Here is an 18,765-nt window from a genome sequence, read left to right as displayed (position 1 = left end):
CTTAGTGCCTATGTTAACTTCTCTGACCCTTCTCCTGCCTTCCATTGGCCTTAGATTTTTCTGCTCAGTAAGCGAAGCATCACATGTGTGCTTGCAGCTTGATACAGTCTACAAACTAACTAAAGGCACATTCTTCTACGCGCAAACGTGTCGTGGCTTAGTTTAAACTGAGTGAACGAATTGCGACGACCTACCGACGGTTGGCCTACTAAACACTCGGCCGACTGTCGGATGGTTGGCGAACCGTGCAGTAGCACAGTCAAGCCAAGCCATCTCGTTTTGACGTCGTACGAAATGTCATGGGAAATGGGCAAGGAGGATGCAGCGAGGAGGACAGCATTTTCGGATTGGTTTTTCTACTGAATAAAGTCTCGTAAATGCAGCGCGAGGGGTCGAAACATGGCCTAGAGAATTCAGACTACAATTTGCACTAGTGATCCCGGAACATCTGCAAATCACTTCGGTGTCCCTTTAATAAACAGTCTTGGATAACGAGAAACTTAAATTAAAACCTCCCGCTACCCTCCTCCCCCAAATTTCTGGGTTCATCAAGAGTGGTGGGGGAGATGGACGAGTACACCGATTCTGCTCAGCATCACACCCATCAAAATTAAATCTTCCAATAATGCCTAGCAGGAGCTAAATGCACTCTGTTATTACATTAAGAGTCTCGCTTATCTGAGCTTGTTTTTATTTCACCCTGAAGGGTCAGCACCATTCGTTCTCAAGACGTGGTTGGGCATAGCTGTGGTGGGGCACAGTGGCGAAAGATGAGCAACGTGAATGACAGGACAAGGCAATGGAGAAAGCAGTGTCAAATGTGGGAATAAGTCCCACATACAGATATACAGATTCAAAACGAGATTATTCAGTTTCAGTAAAGGCAGTAAAGTAGCTCAGTCCAGGAGCGCTGGAAACCTGATTGCATTGTGAGCGTGAAAACTTTTCAGGATATCAGGCAGCACTGCCTCAAAGCTTTTTGCTAGTGTTCACCAGAATGGCTTTATTGTTTTGAGATTTTCAGTGCACTTGTTTTCTTTGTTCTAGAGCAGAGTTTCATGCAATATTTCCACACTGGGAAAGGAGATTTTTAAAGAAAACTTGTCCTTTTTATTTGTCATTTGTAGCACTGAGGTGCAACCATTCTGGGTGGCAATTAATGGCATTGAATAGCACCTCCATTAGTTTGCTGTTGCGGACAGGCAAGCACAAGTTGAGTTTGCAAGGTTGTTTTTTTTTTACTTTTTTTGGTTTGCACTTGCAAGCCACATGACTTGAGTTATGCAAAAAGGGATCGGTGTTTTTGGTTTATATATACTTTTTGTAAAACCCATCGCATGTTTCTCAGCACTTATTCTTTGCCAAGAATTTGGCATTTGTTCGAGTTTATTTTCACTGATTGCCAACTTATCCAAATATCAGTGTTTCATTTTGTTGTATTGGGAATAAGAAACATTACAGAGACAAGTAATGCACATTACAAAAACAGGCATCACAAATGCTGAAGCCAATTTCAATGGTGTGGAACGTTTATAATATGAACCTGCATAAACATTAGCTCAAGCACATTCGTTTAACCACATGGCGATGTTTTCAACGCAGGCGTGACAGTCACTTGGTTAGCAAGTTTGGTGTTGATGACAGTAACGGGATTTTGATTGACCACTTGTATTATAGAAGAAACCAACTCCTGATCCTGCCACCAAGACTGTTGACAGCTGGGGACTGTGTGGACACAAACCCTCAAACAGTGAAAGCACAGCGAGACTCTTAATGTAACTGGCTTCATTGATAACAGCGAGATCACACCACTGAAATTGATTCCAGATCCGCCCAACTTCAGGAACAGCACCAGTACAATTGCAACTGCATCAACTTTGAATACAAATGCAGCGGCAGCACTCCGATTGCCAATTCAAGCAAACCAAATGCAATTTTTTTTTTGTGTGCACAGGCCTGCTTGGTTGGCAGAATTTATCACAGTACTAAACACCTCCATGTATTCTAAAAGTCGTTCAGGTAGTGCTGACTTACATGCTTTCTCACTTTTTTTTTTCTTTGCCTCTGTAATTAAAAGAAAAATCGGTGTTCAAAAAAATCTGAATCAGCTGACATTTTACTGGCAGATGTTTTTAGGTTTTTTTATTTCCGTTTTAACAAAAATACATGCAACCCTAGTTTTACAAGGGTTGTCTGATAAGTCTGGTAAATTTCTATGAGATAGCACCACTATATTTGTAATGATACTGTGGCTGGCAATGTATTATCGATAAACGTAGCATTATTTTAGACCGACACGAAAATGGAAAGAGATGCATTCTGTGCAATGCTAAAACATTTTTGAAGAAGTAGACAGCTGCTGTGATTAAAGCCGAATTAGATGAAGTTTATGAGGACTGTGCACCAGCGCTGAGGATTTTATTTTTGCATGGATGAATTTAGATGTGGCCAGACATCAACTCCTGATGAAGCACAAATAAGATGTCATTTTGAGGTAACCACTCAAGACATCGTGGTAGAAATTTGAGAGACACGCACGCCAGATGAATAACAGTGCGCGAAACTGCGGATACCCTAGGCATCTCAACCGAAAGAGGGCACAAAATCTTTCACAAAGAATTGCAGCTGAAAAAGTCGCGTGTGCAGTGGGTGCCGCGATTGTTTACAGTGGAACAAAAGCGCGCATGAAAAGACACTTCCGCGCAATGCTTGCCAATGCTTAGCAGTAATCCGTAGGACATTTTGCATTGATGCGAGAGTGCTACTGAAACATGGATTCACTACTACATCCTCGATATGACGCAGCAGCCAAAGCAGTGGCTAGCACCAGGTGAAGGCACTCCAATGAAAGCAAAGACCATTTTCACAGCTGGGAAGGCGATGGCCACTGCTTTTTTTTATTATTTATTTATTTAAGGGGGAGACGTAGCCAAGCAATAATCCTCATAGACTATTTGCAGAATGGCAAAGCAATAATAGTGATGCATGATGCAGTGTTGCACAATGGAAATTTGCAGCAATTTGCAGATCGGCAAAACAATAATAGTGATGCATTATGCAATGTTACTGGACCATCTGAACGAAAAGGAAGAGCTTAAAAGAAAAAAAAAAAAAAAAAAAAGCCCAGACTGGCACACAAGAAAATTCCGCCAAAACAACTCGCGCCATCCCACAAAGCAACTGCGCAAAAAAAAGTTGCATGAATTTGGCTTTCAACTGGCTCCTTGCTTCCTATATTTCCCGGGTTTGGTCCCATCTGATTTATTCTTCTTTGCAAATTTGAAAATGGGGCTCAGCAGGAGAAAATTGTCACCCAGTGAAGATGCCATCACCGCTGTTATAGTGCACATTTCACCACACACAACAATTCCCATTTTTGTGATGGGTGAATCAAGTGCGCAGCTTTTAATGGAGACTGCATTAACAAAAATTAATATTTTCAGAAGAAGGTGTTAAACTTGGCACTTTTACCCCAGTTGTCAAACAAAACTTATAATGGACATATAATTTAAAACCAGTGCACAAAACTTTACAAACTAGTTTGAAAAAAGGGCTTTCCCAGATTTGTTTAGCACTGCATGTATCTTCTTAATTCTACGTGCCCTCTTTTTTTCCAAAACTGTGATGCTTTTAAGTGTGGAAGGGCGATGCTTAGATTCGCAGCACGTCCACCTCGTGTTTCAACTTTTTGAAATAAAGTGTGGGCATGTACTTAGAATTGAGAGCGTATGGTATTGCTAAAAAATTTGGGAAGGTAACTTATTTAGGTAAGAAAGTTCCCAAGGCTCGTGCCATCAGTGTTGTGCAGGGCCCTTACAGCCTGGAACCAAACAGTGGTACCTTGTTGATGGCCGACTCACTGGTTGCCATATGCAACTATGGGGTGTCCCTCGGGCCACCACATTTACTCGATTTGTACACACCCTCGTTCTTAACGCACACCGATTTCAGTGACCAGGAAACTGTGAAGGGTTACATTTGTAATGAGCAAAATTTGAGAACAGCGTGTGTCATGAAATGGCAGTAGCATCTGCATACGGGATGGAAGCAGCTAGTGCACAGTACTGCCACAGCTGCTCTCCCACTATCCACTGCTTCAACTCGGGGGCACGCGAGCATGTCATCTGCAAGGGTTCTACGACTTTTGATAGGCACATAGACTGCATGCAGCAACAGTGCCAAATGCAGTGGATACAACACTGGGTGGAGGACCTAAAAGGGCAGTTTCCTTTTCCCCGGATGTGACGCTGAGGTGTCGTAAAGTTCACCGTTCATGTCGTGTGGAGGCTAACTCAATGTTCATTTTGTTAATAATGGCCGAAAACTACACAAATTCGTTTTTTGTAATTTATTGAATTTTTGATGATGCAATATGCTGGCTCGCTTGAGGATGGCTGAACTAGTGCCACTTGAGCGTATGTATGTCTTAGATTGGTTCATCCTTTAACATTGTGCATTGAAGCCATTGAATAATATCTAGTGTGAACGTGAAAAAGAAAAAGAAAAGGCATTTACGATTCCCCATGCTGCACTCAAGGACACAAATACCACAACACTGATTTATTTTTAAAAATCGTAAAACACGACGCATTGCTCAGCTGCGCTAAAAGTCCAGCAATGCATTTTGCTGCTCGGGGGTGCACTGAAGAACGCCACTGAAGTTGGTCATCAAATGAATAAAACTAAGAATCTTGAGAATTAAGAACTGAACGCTTAAAGCAAAAAGAACTCAGTGCACAATACAAACTTCAAAAGACACTCTCAAAAACTCCAAAATATAGTAAAAAGTAATAATTATTTGGTATTGTCTCATCTGGTAATAATGCATCATGAGCTGAAGAATATATGCAGCATGATACCGTAATTAAAAGAAAAGAGGAATTAAACTTTAAAAACAAGAACACACTTAAAAAAACACCAGCTAAAGGTGGACACATTTTTGCATAATTGTGCAACAGACCACATTAAATTAACTAGCTTATTTAGTTGGAGTGTGCCGCGCTTTTCATTTGCTCCCAACAACGTGAAAATATTTTAGCTCCGATACCGTCCAGACGACAAGCTGCACTGAAAATGTTGACAGAAGCAGCATATGACGAAGCTTGTTTATAATATACGTGTGCCTATAATGAACACTTGATTATTATGAAAGCACAACCTCACAGTTATGCGTTGCGGTAAATGCAGTCCACTTATCGCGAAAGTCAGTCATACCAAACAGATGCACAGTAACAATCAGGCTCACTGCAAGTGGGGCTAACTGCAGTTCCTTTTTAACGTTCTTGCCGAGCCTGGCTCCGCAGTAGCTACTGTTTTTCAGTAAAGATATATAAACGCTTCAAACGCGCGCTGCGGCAGTTACCCAAACCCACAAACGTGAAATAGAGCTGCCCAAAAGAATACATCTTATCACAATACTTAGTTGTTTATAAGCTCTGCACTTTGGCATGTCCATTATAAATGGCCAACTTTGATCACAGTAAATTGATCTTGCATATCAAAATAGGCCTTATTTTAATGACTAAGACCCACAGCTGGCTGAAAGCAACATGGTTTTCACACAGACTTAGTCTTGGTGCTGTGCCATCACAGTTCTGCAATCTCTCGCAGAGCTCGAATAAGGTTACAAATCCCAAACAGGTAGTTTTCGTCACGCTCGGGCGTTGGAAAGACATGGGCAAAATCAATCATTTTCGCAATGCAGTGATCTGCTCGGCTGCTCGATCTGTCAGGCTGAGACTCGTACACTATCAAGAGGGAACTCGAGTAAAAGGCCAACAGACGCTGAGTCTCAAACCACTGTTGAATCTGTTCAAGCTCGGCTAGTAGCTCCATCAGGTATGGTGGGGCGCCTGGATGTTCATGTGTCATGCCCAGAAACGTCCGGAAGGCTGCAAAACACAGATTCGTTTCACTGTTAGCCAAGGCAACTTAGGCGGCGTAAACAAAGCTAACAGCGAAGCCTACGACTGACACTGCACAATGCACTACAAGCAAGACTCAACGGAAGCACTGTGTGCTTGGCTAGAGTGAACTAGAGCTCAGAGTGGTTGAAACAAGCTGCCAACACTGATGCGAAAAACAGGCATCGAGAGGGGAATAAATAGGGCAATAAGGCTATTTAAATACAACACTTACTGCCACAAGTAGAGAATATTTCGTAATTTATTTGACTGAAATATTACCACTTCATAACAAAATTTCATATGAGCCTAATTTTTGCAATGATAAAGCAAAAATTACAGCTATAGTATGGTTGCACTTTCTGGTTCTTATAAACATAGAGCACAACAAATAAAAACTTTGGGCAGAATGATGCAACAACGTATTACATAACTTCAATCTTGTGCTACATAGACAAACTGATGCTATACAGTCGAGTCCACTTATAACGATACCGTTTATAACAATACATCGGATATAACGATGAACAGCTATGGCACCGTCAACTTTTGTATTCTTTCTATGGTAAAATAAACCACTTATTACAATGCTTGAGTGTCGCGATATCGGATAGAACGATTGAATCCGCTTATATTGTGCATTAAAAGTGCAACAGTGATGACTCTAATGACGCGGTTGCGCAGCCTACTCAGGCAGTGTCTTCGTAGGAGGCCCAGTGCATAACACAGTCCCTTGGGGACTTTGTTTCCGCCAAGGAAATTTTCCTCAGCTAGGTGAAGCACCTATAGATGCTCTTGGAAAAGATTCGCACTAGCTTCTCACGTGGCAAACAAAGGTGACCGACTGTGGCTTCTTTTCCGCAAATTAGTAGTAGTACGACCTTGCTGGCATGCGAATAGAATGTTTTGAGCTCTGTTCGTCTTTTTATTCCACAACCCGCTTATAACAATTATCGGTTATAACGATGCGATTTCCTTGGCACTTGGATATTGTTATAAGTGGACTAGACTGTATTTGTTTTCAACATGTAAAAAGACACCCTGAATGAAAATTTCGAAAGATTTTGCTTAGAAAATAATAATAAAATAAGACTGTTCTACAATTTCTAGAGAGAGAGAGAGAGAGAGAGAAAACTTTATTATTTGCAGTAGGTTTAAGGGGTCGGGGTGGCCGCAGGCTCCAGCCTGGCGGCGACTAGCGTAGCCCTATCCACGAGGGCTACCCAGTGCCCCCTCCCACTGCTCGTCAGAGGAAATTAGAGGGAAAGGGTCTTTAGGGCAGCCCCACATGGAGTGGGGTACAGTGGAGCGTGTGCCACAGGCAGGACAATTGGGGGAACAATTTCTAGAATAACTCCAGAGACTTTTGTGCCCCAGAAAGTAAGTACCGCTTTTTAAAAAAAGAACGTCACAAAACCACGGTGGGCAGAAATTGCAGTGGCATGTGCATACTTCGGGACCAAAGAAGGCGCTAAAAAAGTAGAGACGGAAGGAGTCTGAGGAAATTGGTCCACTTAGCACCGCTGACAATTCTTTTCACACAGCACGAAAATGCCTCCCTCTTTCCCGAAGAGGTGCCTGCAACACGAGGGCCATTCCAATTCTTGGTGTACTAGCTGCATGAACATAGCGGCACCTGGATCAAGCTACCTATGTTTTTAAAGAGAAGCTGTCTATGGCTAGGATCCAGCAGATCGTCTCCGGCGACAGACTGGGCGTAGATCACCAATTTTCAGCGTAAGGAATAAAATTCACTAAAAATAAAGCAAGGTCCTAGGGCCTCCATATTTTCGTATAAGATGGTTTATACAGCCCTAAAAAATGCCTTACCAGCAATGCAATTGTGTTTAGAGGTGAAGATGAATTTAAGGGGAGTAAGTTTAAGGGGTTTGCGGGAACAAACCAATGATGAGAAACTCCGTTTGCGTAATTAACCCTGATTGCTTCTACCGTATAGCAGTTCATGAAAGCGGTTAGCTTACCAACATTAAGAACTCACGTGCACACCAAGGTCTGACCATTATTTTGAAGGTCTGATATAACACTCCGAAGCCGACCAACCGTGGTGGCTCAGGGCCTATGGCGTTGTGCTGCTGAGCCCAAGGACGTGGGTTTGATTCCCGGCCGCGGCGGCTGCTTTTCTGATGGAGGCGAAAAGCAAAAACACCTGTATGTTAGAGATTTCAGCGCACGTTAAAGATCCCAGTCAAAATTAATCCAGAGCCCTCCACTACGGCGCGCCTCATCACCTGTGTAGCATTGGCACGTTAAACCTCATAATCAATCGAGTTTAAGGGGAATCGGTGTAAGTTTGGTCTCCCATATTGTGTATTGCGCAATAAAGCACGGCCACCCATGGAGAAAGTATAGTTACAGCCCCACTTTATATTCCTCTCCACTGTGTCTTTCTGAAGTCGCGTATACGCTGCCACGCGCGGCGCCTCTTTCCCCCCTGGCATAGTGCAATAGCACAAGCTCTTTGGCAGCCACCCGTGTGGCTCACTAGAGACTGCACGGTGATTGGCGTAGCAGAGCTATAATGAAATACTGAAACGTCCTTGTCTCTACCCGCCAATCATGTGTGTCCTTGGTGTATAGATGTATCTATGGTGTATCTTGTATCTATGGTGTATGGTGTATCTATGGTGTATGGTGTATGGTGTACCTTGGTGTATCTATGGTGTATAGATCGCGCCACTGTCCTTATAATTCAACATAGCAAATCCCCAATATAGCTACACCCCAACATAGCAAATCCCACCAGAGCGCCAGCTTCGCTGGACTTCCCTCATCACACAGTGGAAGGGCTCTTACTTTCTTTTCTTTTTTTTTAAAGACGGTAGTCTTTTTCGGGCTACCTAAACATGAAAATTCTGGTACGAGTCGGCCAGCATGTTTTAGCGAGCCTGTTCGCTAGTAGACTACTAGATAGTCGCATTCCTCCATCTTCTTTTCCCATTCACAATCCCTCCACGAGAGTGAGTGGGGAAAGGAAAATATGAGGGGGAGGGACAGAAGGAAGAAGGGGAAGGAAAACAGATGATGTTGATGGAAATGGGAAGAGAGAGACAGGAGAACAGGTGGAGTGGATGGAGAAGGGGAAGGGAAGATTTGGACTAGGAGAGAGAGAGAGAGCAGGGAGAAGAAATAATGTAATGGGAAGTGGAGCATAAGGGGGTGGGGGATAGGGAGGGGAATGGTGCAGTGGAGGATGAGTGGGAATTGGTAAATATGAGGGGGAGTAAGGAGGCAGAGGTAGAATGGGCAAAGGTGGCAGTAATGTGAGGAGGAATAGAGAGAGAGATAAAACTTTATTTGAAGTGACCCATGTCCTGTCTGCTGAAGATGGGCGGTCGGGAAGATGCCTAAATGGGCACTCTGCAGGATTCAGGCAAAGGGAAAAGGACAAACAGTAATGAACGGAGGAGATAGATGGTGAGGAAAGAAAGGAGAAGACGGGGAAGGATAGGAGGAAGCAGAAAGGATAATGAGAAGGGGTGAGGGAAAATGAGGAGGAAGAGATGAGTAGTGTGCAAGGGAGAGGAGTGCTAGGGGGCAGATGGAGGACATCAGGAAGTGCAGGAAGGGGTCTTGATAAGGTGGGAAATAGGGAAGGGGGAAGTTAGGCTTGGGAGGGCTGGGTAAAAGAGGAAGGGCATGAAGCAGAGAAGAATGTGAGGAGGAAAACAGAAGATAGTGCAGTACAAGAAGTAATGGAAGGAAAAGTGGGAGTGCAGGGGAAGAAAGGAGGAAAAGGTATGATTGAGAAAGGGGGGGGGGGGGGGGGGAGAGTAAAAAGGGGACGTGAATGGGATTGATTGATTGATTGTAGGGTTTTAACACACACAATGCAGGCGATGAGGCACGCCGTAGTGGAGGGCTGTGGATTAATTTTGACCACCTGGAGATCTTCATCGTGCACCGAAATCTTGTACACACGGGCATTTTTGCCTTTCGCCTCCATCAGAAAAGCGGCCGCCGCGGCCGCAAATCAAACCCGCGTCCTCGTGCTCAGCAGCACAATGCCATAGCCACTGAGCCACCGCGGCAGGTGGACATGAACGGAAGGAGTCATGTAATGTCCCTCTTCCCCTCCCTCCTGCCGGACGTGAATGGGAGGAGGGAGGGGAAGAGGGACATTACATGACTACAGCAGCAAAAACGCTATTGTCTTTCAATGTCATTTGCAAAGACGTAAAAGCATATACTTGGCCAACTTTTCGTATCCATGTCTTATTTCGAGCAGAACAGCCGGGCTAAGGTACGACGCATGCAGTAGTAAGGTTATCATCATAAACACCAGCCTATCCTATCTAAGTGCACTGCAGGATGAAGGCCTCTCCCACTGACCTCCACCCTCTCCTGTCCTACGCTGCCCAAGTCGATTCTTCGCTCCCGAATTTTGAAAATTCCTCCCTCCGTGAGTAAACAGTCTTCCCCTACTTCAGTCCCATCTCTTGGCAGCTACGCTGTTACTCTGGTGGTCCAGTGATTGTTGTTTCACCAAGTACATGGCCAGCGCAACTCTTTTTTTTTCTTAATGTGAACTACAATAACTGCCACCTGAGTCTGTTTCCTGATTCAGGACACTCGTTTTCATTCCCCTAAGTGTTACAACTATCATCCTTTGTTCCATGGAAGGCCGCGCCGACCTGAGTTTTTTTTCGAGTAGTTTCTGCCCCAAACATCATCACTGGCAGTATGCATTGGTTGTACATTTACTATTCTTTTTAGTGACAGAGACAACCTACTATTCATTATTTGGGAGTGCTTGCCGAGTGCACCTCAGCCCAAACCTCGTCTGCGCTGGATTTTTTTCTTTTCTTTTTTCTTTCTTTTTTTTTTTTTTTTTTTTTGTGGTGGTCGTTCGATATTTGTCAATATCCAGTGGCACCCCTCGCAGCAGCAGTGGTCCCAAAACAAATATTTGGCGAGACTTTTGCCACCAGAAAAGCCTTGGAGGTCTTTGATACTACTAGAGACATGTGCCAGACCAAGAGAGAGGAACTAAGCAAAAATTTAAATTTGCGTGGCTTTGTTACGAGGGGTGCTGATGAAGCTCACATTATTGGTACCATAAATCTGGAACAGGCACAAGACCCTCCTGTCAAGAACGTCCCTCCAATTTTAATGAAATATAAAAATTGTTTTAGGTATGTAGTACCGTGGAACAGCGCAAGGGCATCAAAACAAAGATGGCAGCGTCTACCGGCAAAGTTGAAGCATAAGGAGTGACCAGTTTTCTGATTCATTTGAAGGGACATGATGCCAAGAAGAATCATGCCAAGCATGCTGAGCATGTGGCAGTGTACAGTGACAGTGCCCGAGCTTACGACACCGCAGTAAAATGGTATGAAAGATTTCAACGTGGTCAAACAAGACCCAGCAAGATGAGAAAGTGATTTCTCAAGTGGAGCTCTACCTGAATCCTCAGCATGAGGAGTGCTACAGCAATGGTTCGCGGCAGCTAATCCGTCGGCAGCAACAGTGCGTGGCCTTTTTATTGAAGGTGGGGATACGTAGAGCAAGATCAAACTCGCACTCAAGTCTAATTACGTAACTGTTGTTTTTTTGGCAATAATATGGACTTTATGAACCACCAATGTATTTACCACGCTTCCAGAACAGCCGGTTCATAGACGGTGCATTCTTGAGGCTATCTCTACGAGAGTAACCACTTATTACACACAAAATTTAAGTGCAAAACAACTCCTTAACCCAGAGCCACCCTTTTGTGCTCCCAAGACCATGGCTGAGCAAAGATATGACGAGAATTCTGCCCGCATAACTGGGAGCAGATATGGGCAGTTTGGCTGCGACCAAGAAGACACTGGCACTTGTGCTGCACAGGCAACTGGCCACCACCCATGCTCTTCACCGTCAACCATGCACATTGATGGATCCTCATAAATTGTAAATTATGCGTGGTAGTGTTCTGGCCATCAAGACAAAATATTCATATATGAAGTCAATACATGCAACACCAGCACAGTGCTATGCACAACACATCGTACTGTGTACTGTGCCACTGTTACATTTGCCCTGGCACTGCAAAAAAAGGGAACATGCATTTCTTTTTGCATCAAGCTCAAGACCTAATGTATACTGAGACCTGGGAGATTCTACATATCAAAAAGGAGAAGCTCCATATGTGAGACCAAAAAAGAACTCCAAAAACAGAAGTCTAATGCTAAAAGCATTAAATTATGGCATCTGAGTTACAAAAAAAAACAGAGCAGCGTGAATAGGCATGCAAACCTAGCAAACTTTTGGTACTACATTGTAGCTGCTTTCTTAAAGTTGCTCAACGTCATAGCAGGTGAATGACACCATCAAGAAGAGACACCACATCATGTGTTCCACATTGCAATATACTACCTTGCCCAGAAATTTACACTCATGAATGTTAAACCTGTTCAATAACAATTACACTCATAACCATTTAACCTTTTTTTAGATACACAAATTGCAAAAATATGTTAGCTCATATATGCACCTCTGGCACATTGTCATAGCTAATTTGTGGCAAATGCCCATTTTGTTTTCCTTTATGTTTAATATTATTATTTGAAATTCGACTTCAATTTTCTTTTGAACAATTTTCAAGTGCTAACAGTGTTTGTTTTTGCGAGCTAGTTCCGCTCTTCTCCATGTTTTTGATCTTTCAATTATTCAGAACATACGGAGAGCTTTCAAATAATTTATTCAAACTTGAAAAGTATTTCTGGCTACAAAAAAGATTACAAGCACAGCTTGTGAATTTTGTAAACAAACTAAAACATGCACAAGAGATTGCTTTTCCCTCAGGCTGTCTGGGCACTGCATATTCATAGTCAACAAATTCACACCACAACTCACCTTCATGCACAGTGTCAGGAGTCTGCTTGAGACCATAATCCTTCCCATAGATGTGGTATTTCTGCTGATGTTTGTCAAAGACCTACAAGAAACACCATAAAAGAAAAATTTGGGACTTACTCTAGAACCACCCAACCAAGTAGGGGACTTAGGGGGCTGCAGTGCAGGCCTACGTATCAACAACGACAGACTGTTAAAGGGGCCATGCAGACAAAACACGAGTTCCTAGGCATTGTGGAAGAGTAGTTGAATGAGTAATGTAGCAAACCTGAAAGGTTTTGCGGCTTATCTTTTTGTTACCTGTGTTCCAACAGCCCATTTCCCCTTCCAAGCTTCAATAGCTGCACTTGATGCACCTTGTCCACTGCTAATAGGGAGTGCCAGGTGTGTGTGTACACTTAACGCAAGGATTATGAAAATCCAGAAAGGACCAATTCCAAGGTTGGAATAGTGAGAAGTTCGGCAAGTAGGAATGTGGGGATGCCTGCCTTTTAAGGGGGGCAACTGCAGGCATAAATAAAGGCTTATGCAGGATACCAATTAATTGTGTTTATGGAAATGCACTTAAACTTATATAGAGCTGTAATTTTTATATGCTAGTGATAAGAGTCCTGCTTCGCTGCTAGTACTTGTAAAGTAGTAACATAAAGCTTCATTACATTTATGCAAACAACAGTCATGTAACAACACATCCTACAAAATATAAAATGGTTTTTGTTAGTGTGAGTAATGATGTCGTCATGCCGAATATTCATTCCATTTAATTTCATCAAACACACTATAGTTCATACCACAAGCTAGGTGCAGCACTGTGGAGGCTACATTGTTGTCAACAGTGCGCCCCCTGAGGGCGCCTAACTTGCCGTGAAGGGGGTCCTGAAAGGACATTCCCTTCTCCCCTCTCGGCAAGTGGAACCGCAAGGCCCCGGCACCTTTTGTTGCTTCCTTCACGGTGGGTTAGGCACCCTCAGGGGGCACACTGTTGACAACAATGTAGCCTCCACAGTGCTGCACCTAGCTTATGGAAACCCTCCAAGAAAAGCACTAAGACTGAGCTGAGCTACAAGTTGATTTAGAGGACAAGTTGATTTAGAGAATGGGAATTCCCTGGAGTACATACAGTAGCTCGTTTCTATATTTATTCTGTTTGTATTTTTTGTGTGCACGTGTGTGAGTGCATCTGAACACTTGTGTGTGTGGTTATTGAAACTGATACCTACTCGAAGAAAAAAAAAGAAATTGCACGACACTCTCACTAGGTAAGATTCCAGCGTACTGTGAAGCACCACTGACGAGTTTTCTCTGCCCATTTAAAAGGCAATGGCAGGTCACCTTGCTCAGGAGCGGGATGGACTTCAATGCTTCGAGAGGGAGAGAGAGATAGAGAGAGAGAATAAACTTTATTTAGTTTTCCAACAGTGATGCCATGAGCCCTTGGGAGAATGCATTTTCAGGCAGTTGTCTTAGTGTTGCCTTTAGAAAAAGATGCTCATACAGCTATAGAAATGCCATTTCACAGTTCATGATTTGCGATGTCATAAATAGGGATCTAGAAAAATGTATGCGGCGAGGCCAATTTTTCACATTTCTGGCATTTCGTGCATTATGCGCAACTGCTGAGGCTGCGAGTGTTAAATTTGCATTCTTGGATGGCACTGCGATCCACCCATATAGGCCAACCCACTTCGAGATTGATTAACATGGAAAACTGGGCGTGTTGGTACATAATATAGCAAAAAAGCGCAAAAAAAAAAAGGACAAGGACACAGAGAGATCAGCACAGTCCCTGTCGTGTATCTCTCTGTGTCTTTGCCTTTTTTTGCGCTGTCTTGCCCACTTTGAGATGTTGGCATTTCACCGAGAAATGCACAAGTGGAGGAGCGAGTTGTCGAGCGCCTCACCCGCATTCCCAGAATACGGAAGCCGAGCTCCTGGCCCCAGGGGTACTTGGCTTTTTCCAGGGCCACTTTCTCAGCGCATGCCAGGGGATCGTAGGTTTGGGCGCCAATCTTGATGTCCATGACACTGGGCCTCCGGAATCCGTGGGTCAGGTCGGCCAGACGCAGATACTCCACTTCTGCCAAGAAGGCACACATCTATGAGAGCAGCAGCCAGCAAGAAGACAAGTGACCAAGCACAAAGCACCCAACGGAGTCACCAAACGTGAGCTGTCTGAATGAGGGTGGGCTTTATATTACAACCTGGAAATTTTATTTTGCTGCTAATTATCCAATTTCAGTATTATTGTAGTGAAATGACTGTTCGTTAGGCAGTGCATTAATCGTAGATATTTCATCTGTACTTGAAAAGCTGCACTCTGAAATTTGTATAAGGAAGGCAACACGACTGGAAATGCAAGCAGAAACTTTGCAACTGCTCTTTTCTTTCCGAAAATTTCTGCAGTGTCTAATACTCCGCATCCTGTACCCCCAGCTATCTGCAGCACTTTACTACAAACCCTGACCACTATAGTAATTGGCATGCACTCCCGTGTTCTGCTGTTTACAACAGTGACCATGGTTCTGCCAGGCAAACGGAGAAATTCAGCGATGCACTCATGCCTTGGCCATGGAAACTCGTCTTCCAGGTTCCCAGGTACTTTGGCAGGAAAGCCCTCAGGGTCACGAGCTCTGGCACGCTTTCTTCAGAGTTGAAGACTTGTTCATAGAATTTCCGCTCCCGCAGTGTGCGCTCATCGCTGCTCAGCAAGGGCTTCAGGATGGACCCATCTTCATGCTTTAGAAGGCCTACAAGCGATAGCACAAAAACAAAGTGATTGATTGATTGATTGATTGATTGTGGGGTTTAACGCGCCGACACTTCACAGGCGATGAGGCACACCGTAGTGGAGGGCTCCAGATTAATTTTGACCACCTGGGGATCTTTAACAAAAACAAAGTGAACTGAGTACCATGTTGCACAAAACATTATTATAATGGGAAGTTTGTTAAAAAATGCCCATACACCAAATACAAGACCGTTGTGGAATAGAGAATACGGATTGGAGAAATAAATTTTTACTTAGCAACAGATTTCACTTCTTGCAGTACATTCATAACTGTTAACTGTATCTTGGCCACAAATAGGCAAGACCTTTCAGAAATGTTTGCTAGTTACAAGCACAATTTTAAATATCCCACTCATCACGGCACATTACATTACTCGTATATACCAGTCATTGCCCGGTGCTGCCAAGGTATTTCCTAACCCCACTCTAAAATGATGTATAAAGACATGTTGAGCACCAATATTTTAGGTCAATTTCATCCAGCACAAGGCAACAGGGTCAGTAGCTTCAGTCAGTCCTTTAATAATGTCAGCCTGACACACAAGACAGTTCATTACAAGATAATCACACTATAAATATTTAAGTGTAAAGGCTTCGTCTGTTATACAGCCTTATTGGTCCACTGAAATAGTTTTCTCGGGCAATTTCAGTAAAAACATAGCATGAACGAGCACAACGTACGTGAAGCTGTCATAATGACTGAAGTTTTGAGAAGGCAAGGCAAATGATTTGTGGACGTTTCTTAATGCAGGCTAACTAAGATGGGCCAGTTGGTGCATGATGCCACTAGAAAAGAACAGCGCTAAAGAACTACAGGAACAGGGGGAGAGACATGCATTTTCTCAGGTTTGTCTCGTTTTTTAGCGCCATTTTTTCATGTTTCCTAATGCATTTTGAACTTGAGCTGGTTGAAGGCACATGTTCAACTTTAGACAGGACAAGTGCTCATTCCATCTGCATTGTCTATCTGGGTGTCAATGCTTTACGCCCCACCAAAGTTAGACAATGAATGATCAACCAGCCCAACAGCAAAATTACTAAGATGGCGCATGACCACTGCATCACCACAAACTATCAAAAGTGCTTCCTAGTGGAAAGGTGGAGGGATTAAGGGTGGGTGGACGCTCCTGGCATTAAGCAGTTGTGTGTGCCAAAGTGCAGGCAGCCTACTTAGAGGGTTCTAAATGGTTAAAGTTTAATTCTCGAGCTTTGTACACCGAGTTTTAAAAAAGAAAGGTAATGTGGTTGTCACCTACTCACACCAAAATTGTCAGGTGTCTATCCGCACACGAGCACCCACTATTAACGGTGCTTCTAAAACTCCAAAAAGAACTATCGTAAGTACACTATCATGCAGGAAACTGCAATGCATTTTCAACTCCACTTTATTTTCATGTCAATAACGCAGCACTAAAATACACGTGGTGCCTTTTTAGGTACGATGACCATTGCGCTCACACCAAAATACATTGGCACCCAAGTCTCAGTTCTGCGCCAAAAGTCTAGGCTCTACGTAAATAACTGGCACTGCTGCTATGCTTCACTCTACCAGTGAAAACAAATGTCCCCGACAGTCCACGAAAATGAAACTGATGACAACAGTCTCCGTATCAACTCGTTCTACAGCAACAACCTAAGCCAGGATACAAACTCCGTTAATTTTGTAGGCTAATTTGTGATAAATTTTTAAACAGAACAGCTTTAGCATTATAAGCACCGAGTTACGGGTGATTTGATGCGAAAGAGGCTGATTGAAGAAATTAGTTTTGACCACACAAGTACAGTAATCCCTCCTCGTTAACTCAAACTCGGATATCTTGTAATATCGGTTAAGTTGAAACTTTTTCTCATCACGCATATATCTCCCATAGTTTCTATGTACGTGCCCCCCTCTATCTCGAAACGTTTTTTCGGGGGACCATGGATATCTTGAAATTAGCTGTGGATGACACAGCTGATCATGCGGACTATGATGGGCTTCCAGAAGTGCCCACAATGGCACAAACAAGAAACATGCTGCACCTGCTTCGCAGCAAGGTAGAATATAGCGTGCGTTGAGCAGTTCGAGAACGCTTTTCTGGGATCAGATGTGCATGCGAAACAGGCGAGCATCACGCAGTTATTTCTTACGCAATAATAACAATTAGTTTTTCCAGCGAATATTTTGTCTTTATCACGAAAGCTCCCTTGGGCAGTGGAGCTTTTGTTACCAGCACTAGCTCTTATTTCAGTGACCTGGACACAAATTTTCGCCATTTCGCTTAACTCGAAACTCGCGTGCACTCCGCTCATCTCGAAATTTTCAGCAGAATTTGCGACTTCGAGTTAACGAGGGATTACTATATTTGCATGTGGACTTGCATGAATGTGCAAACTAAGAATCAAATGAAATCATCGCATATGAACGGACGGAAGCACCGCAGGAAATAAGCCGCAATAAATTCGCCAACAGCCATTCTTCTGTGAATAGTGCAAGCCATCAAACGAAGGCGGCGATGTAATAAACCATGGCAAGTGCCCGAACGTTGCGCTTCTTAAAACTTGCGCGACCAGCAGTGCACCGTCAAGACATAGTTGAACAGTACAAAGTACAATGTACATTTCAACTGCGGTTTTTATAAGAAGACGCTAGGCAACACATAAATGCAATGAAAACAAACCAGGGCGCATGATGTTTTTTCATACATAGGCTCTAGCTGCAATGACATTCATGACAGCAGGCAGTATTGTTTTTGTTTACAACAGCAACAATCACCTGATGCCTAGAACAACATAAGCAGTGACCAAATTTTAAGACTCTAGCAGCATGCAAAATTTCGGCACAGAATCTCAATTACCTAACTTGGTTTTTTTGTTCCCGTGGACGTGACCGGCAATTTGATAGTCGAACAACAACGTCCCTTGGGGAAGTTCAGTTCCTTCGCTCATGATTAGCCTGGAAAAACACTTTCGAATGCTTGACCGCCCTCTTCGAAACAGGCCGGCCAGCTTGTGATAACAATGACGTGCCAGAAACGTTCGCCGAAAGAAGGGCAAGTTGTTTTCAAACGGGACGCATGGCGCGAAGCTCCTCTACGTAAACAACACAGCACCCTCACAGAACAGGGAGGATTGCACCCTGCAACCACTTGCAAGGCTTCAAGCATCCTGCGTAAGTTAGACGTTGAACCATAGACGTCGCCGTTCTCGCTGGCAAAATATTTGAGGTTACTGTTA

At 43.5% G+C, this 18,765-nt stretch overlaps 1 protein-coding gene across 1 annotated transcript; it reads right to left on the bottom strand.

Annotated features, from left to right (window-relative positions):
* Positions 1 to 3,102: 3,102 nt before the first annotated feature.
* On the bottom strand, positions 3,103 to 18,656 carry LOC144149487 (inositol polyphosphate multikinase-like). Its single transcript, XM_077681080.1, has 5 exons — positions 18,387 to 18,656; positions 15,323 to 15,508; positions 14,663 to 14,838; positions 12,762 to 12,843; positions 3,103 to 5,891 (listed from the first exon to the last, which is right to left on the bottom strand). Exons 1-5 carry the CDS (start codon positions 18,475 to 18,477, stop codon positions 5,587 to 5,589), a joined length of 840 nt encoding a protein of 279 aa, XP_077537206.1. The 5' UTR covers positions 18,478 to 18,656; the 3' UTR covers positions 3,103 to 5,586.
* Between the last annotated feature and the right edge of the window lie 109 nt (positions 18,657 to 18,765).

This window comes from Haemaphysalis longicornis, unplaced genomic scaffold (genome assembly GCF_048455015.1).
Source record: "Haemaphysalis longicornis isolate Haplotype H1 unplaced genomic scaffold, Haemaphysalis longicornis Haplotype H1 scaffold_1, whole genome shotgun sequence".
Lineage (NCBI taxonomy): Eukaryota > Metazoa > Arthropoda > Arachnida > Ixodida > Ixodidae > Haemaphysalis > Haemaphysalis longicornis.
The sequence above is the reverse complement of the archived record's forward strand: the minus strand, read 5'-3'. Positions and strand labels throughout refer to the sequence as shown.

Bases quoted from the DNA above. Each gene is read 5' to 3' on its own strand.
- LOC144149487 (XM_077681080.1), bottom strand. From the start codon at position 18,477: ATGAGCGAAGGAACTGAACTTCCCCAAGGGACGTTGTTGTTCGACTAT. The intron at 15,509-18,386 runs GTAATTGAGATT...TATCGCTTGTAG, and splicing joins GAACAAAAAAACCAAGTTAG to GCCTTCTAAAGCATGAAGAT. The intron at 5,892-12,761 runs GTGAGTTGTGGT...TGTGTTTTGCAG, and splicing joins TCCTGACACTGTGCATGAAG to CCTTCCGGACGTTTCTGGGC.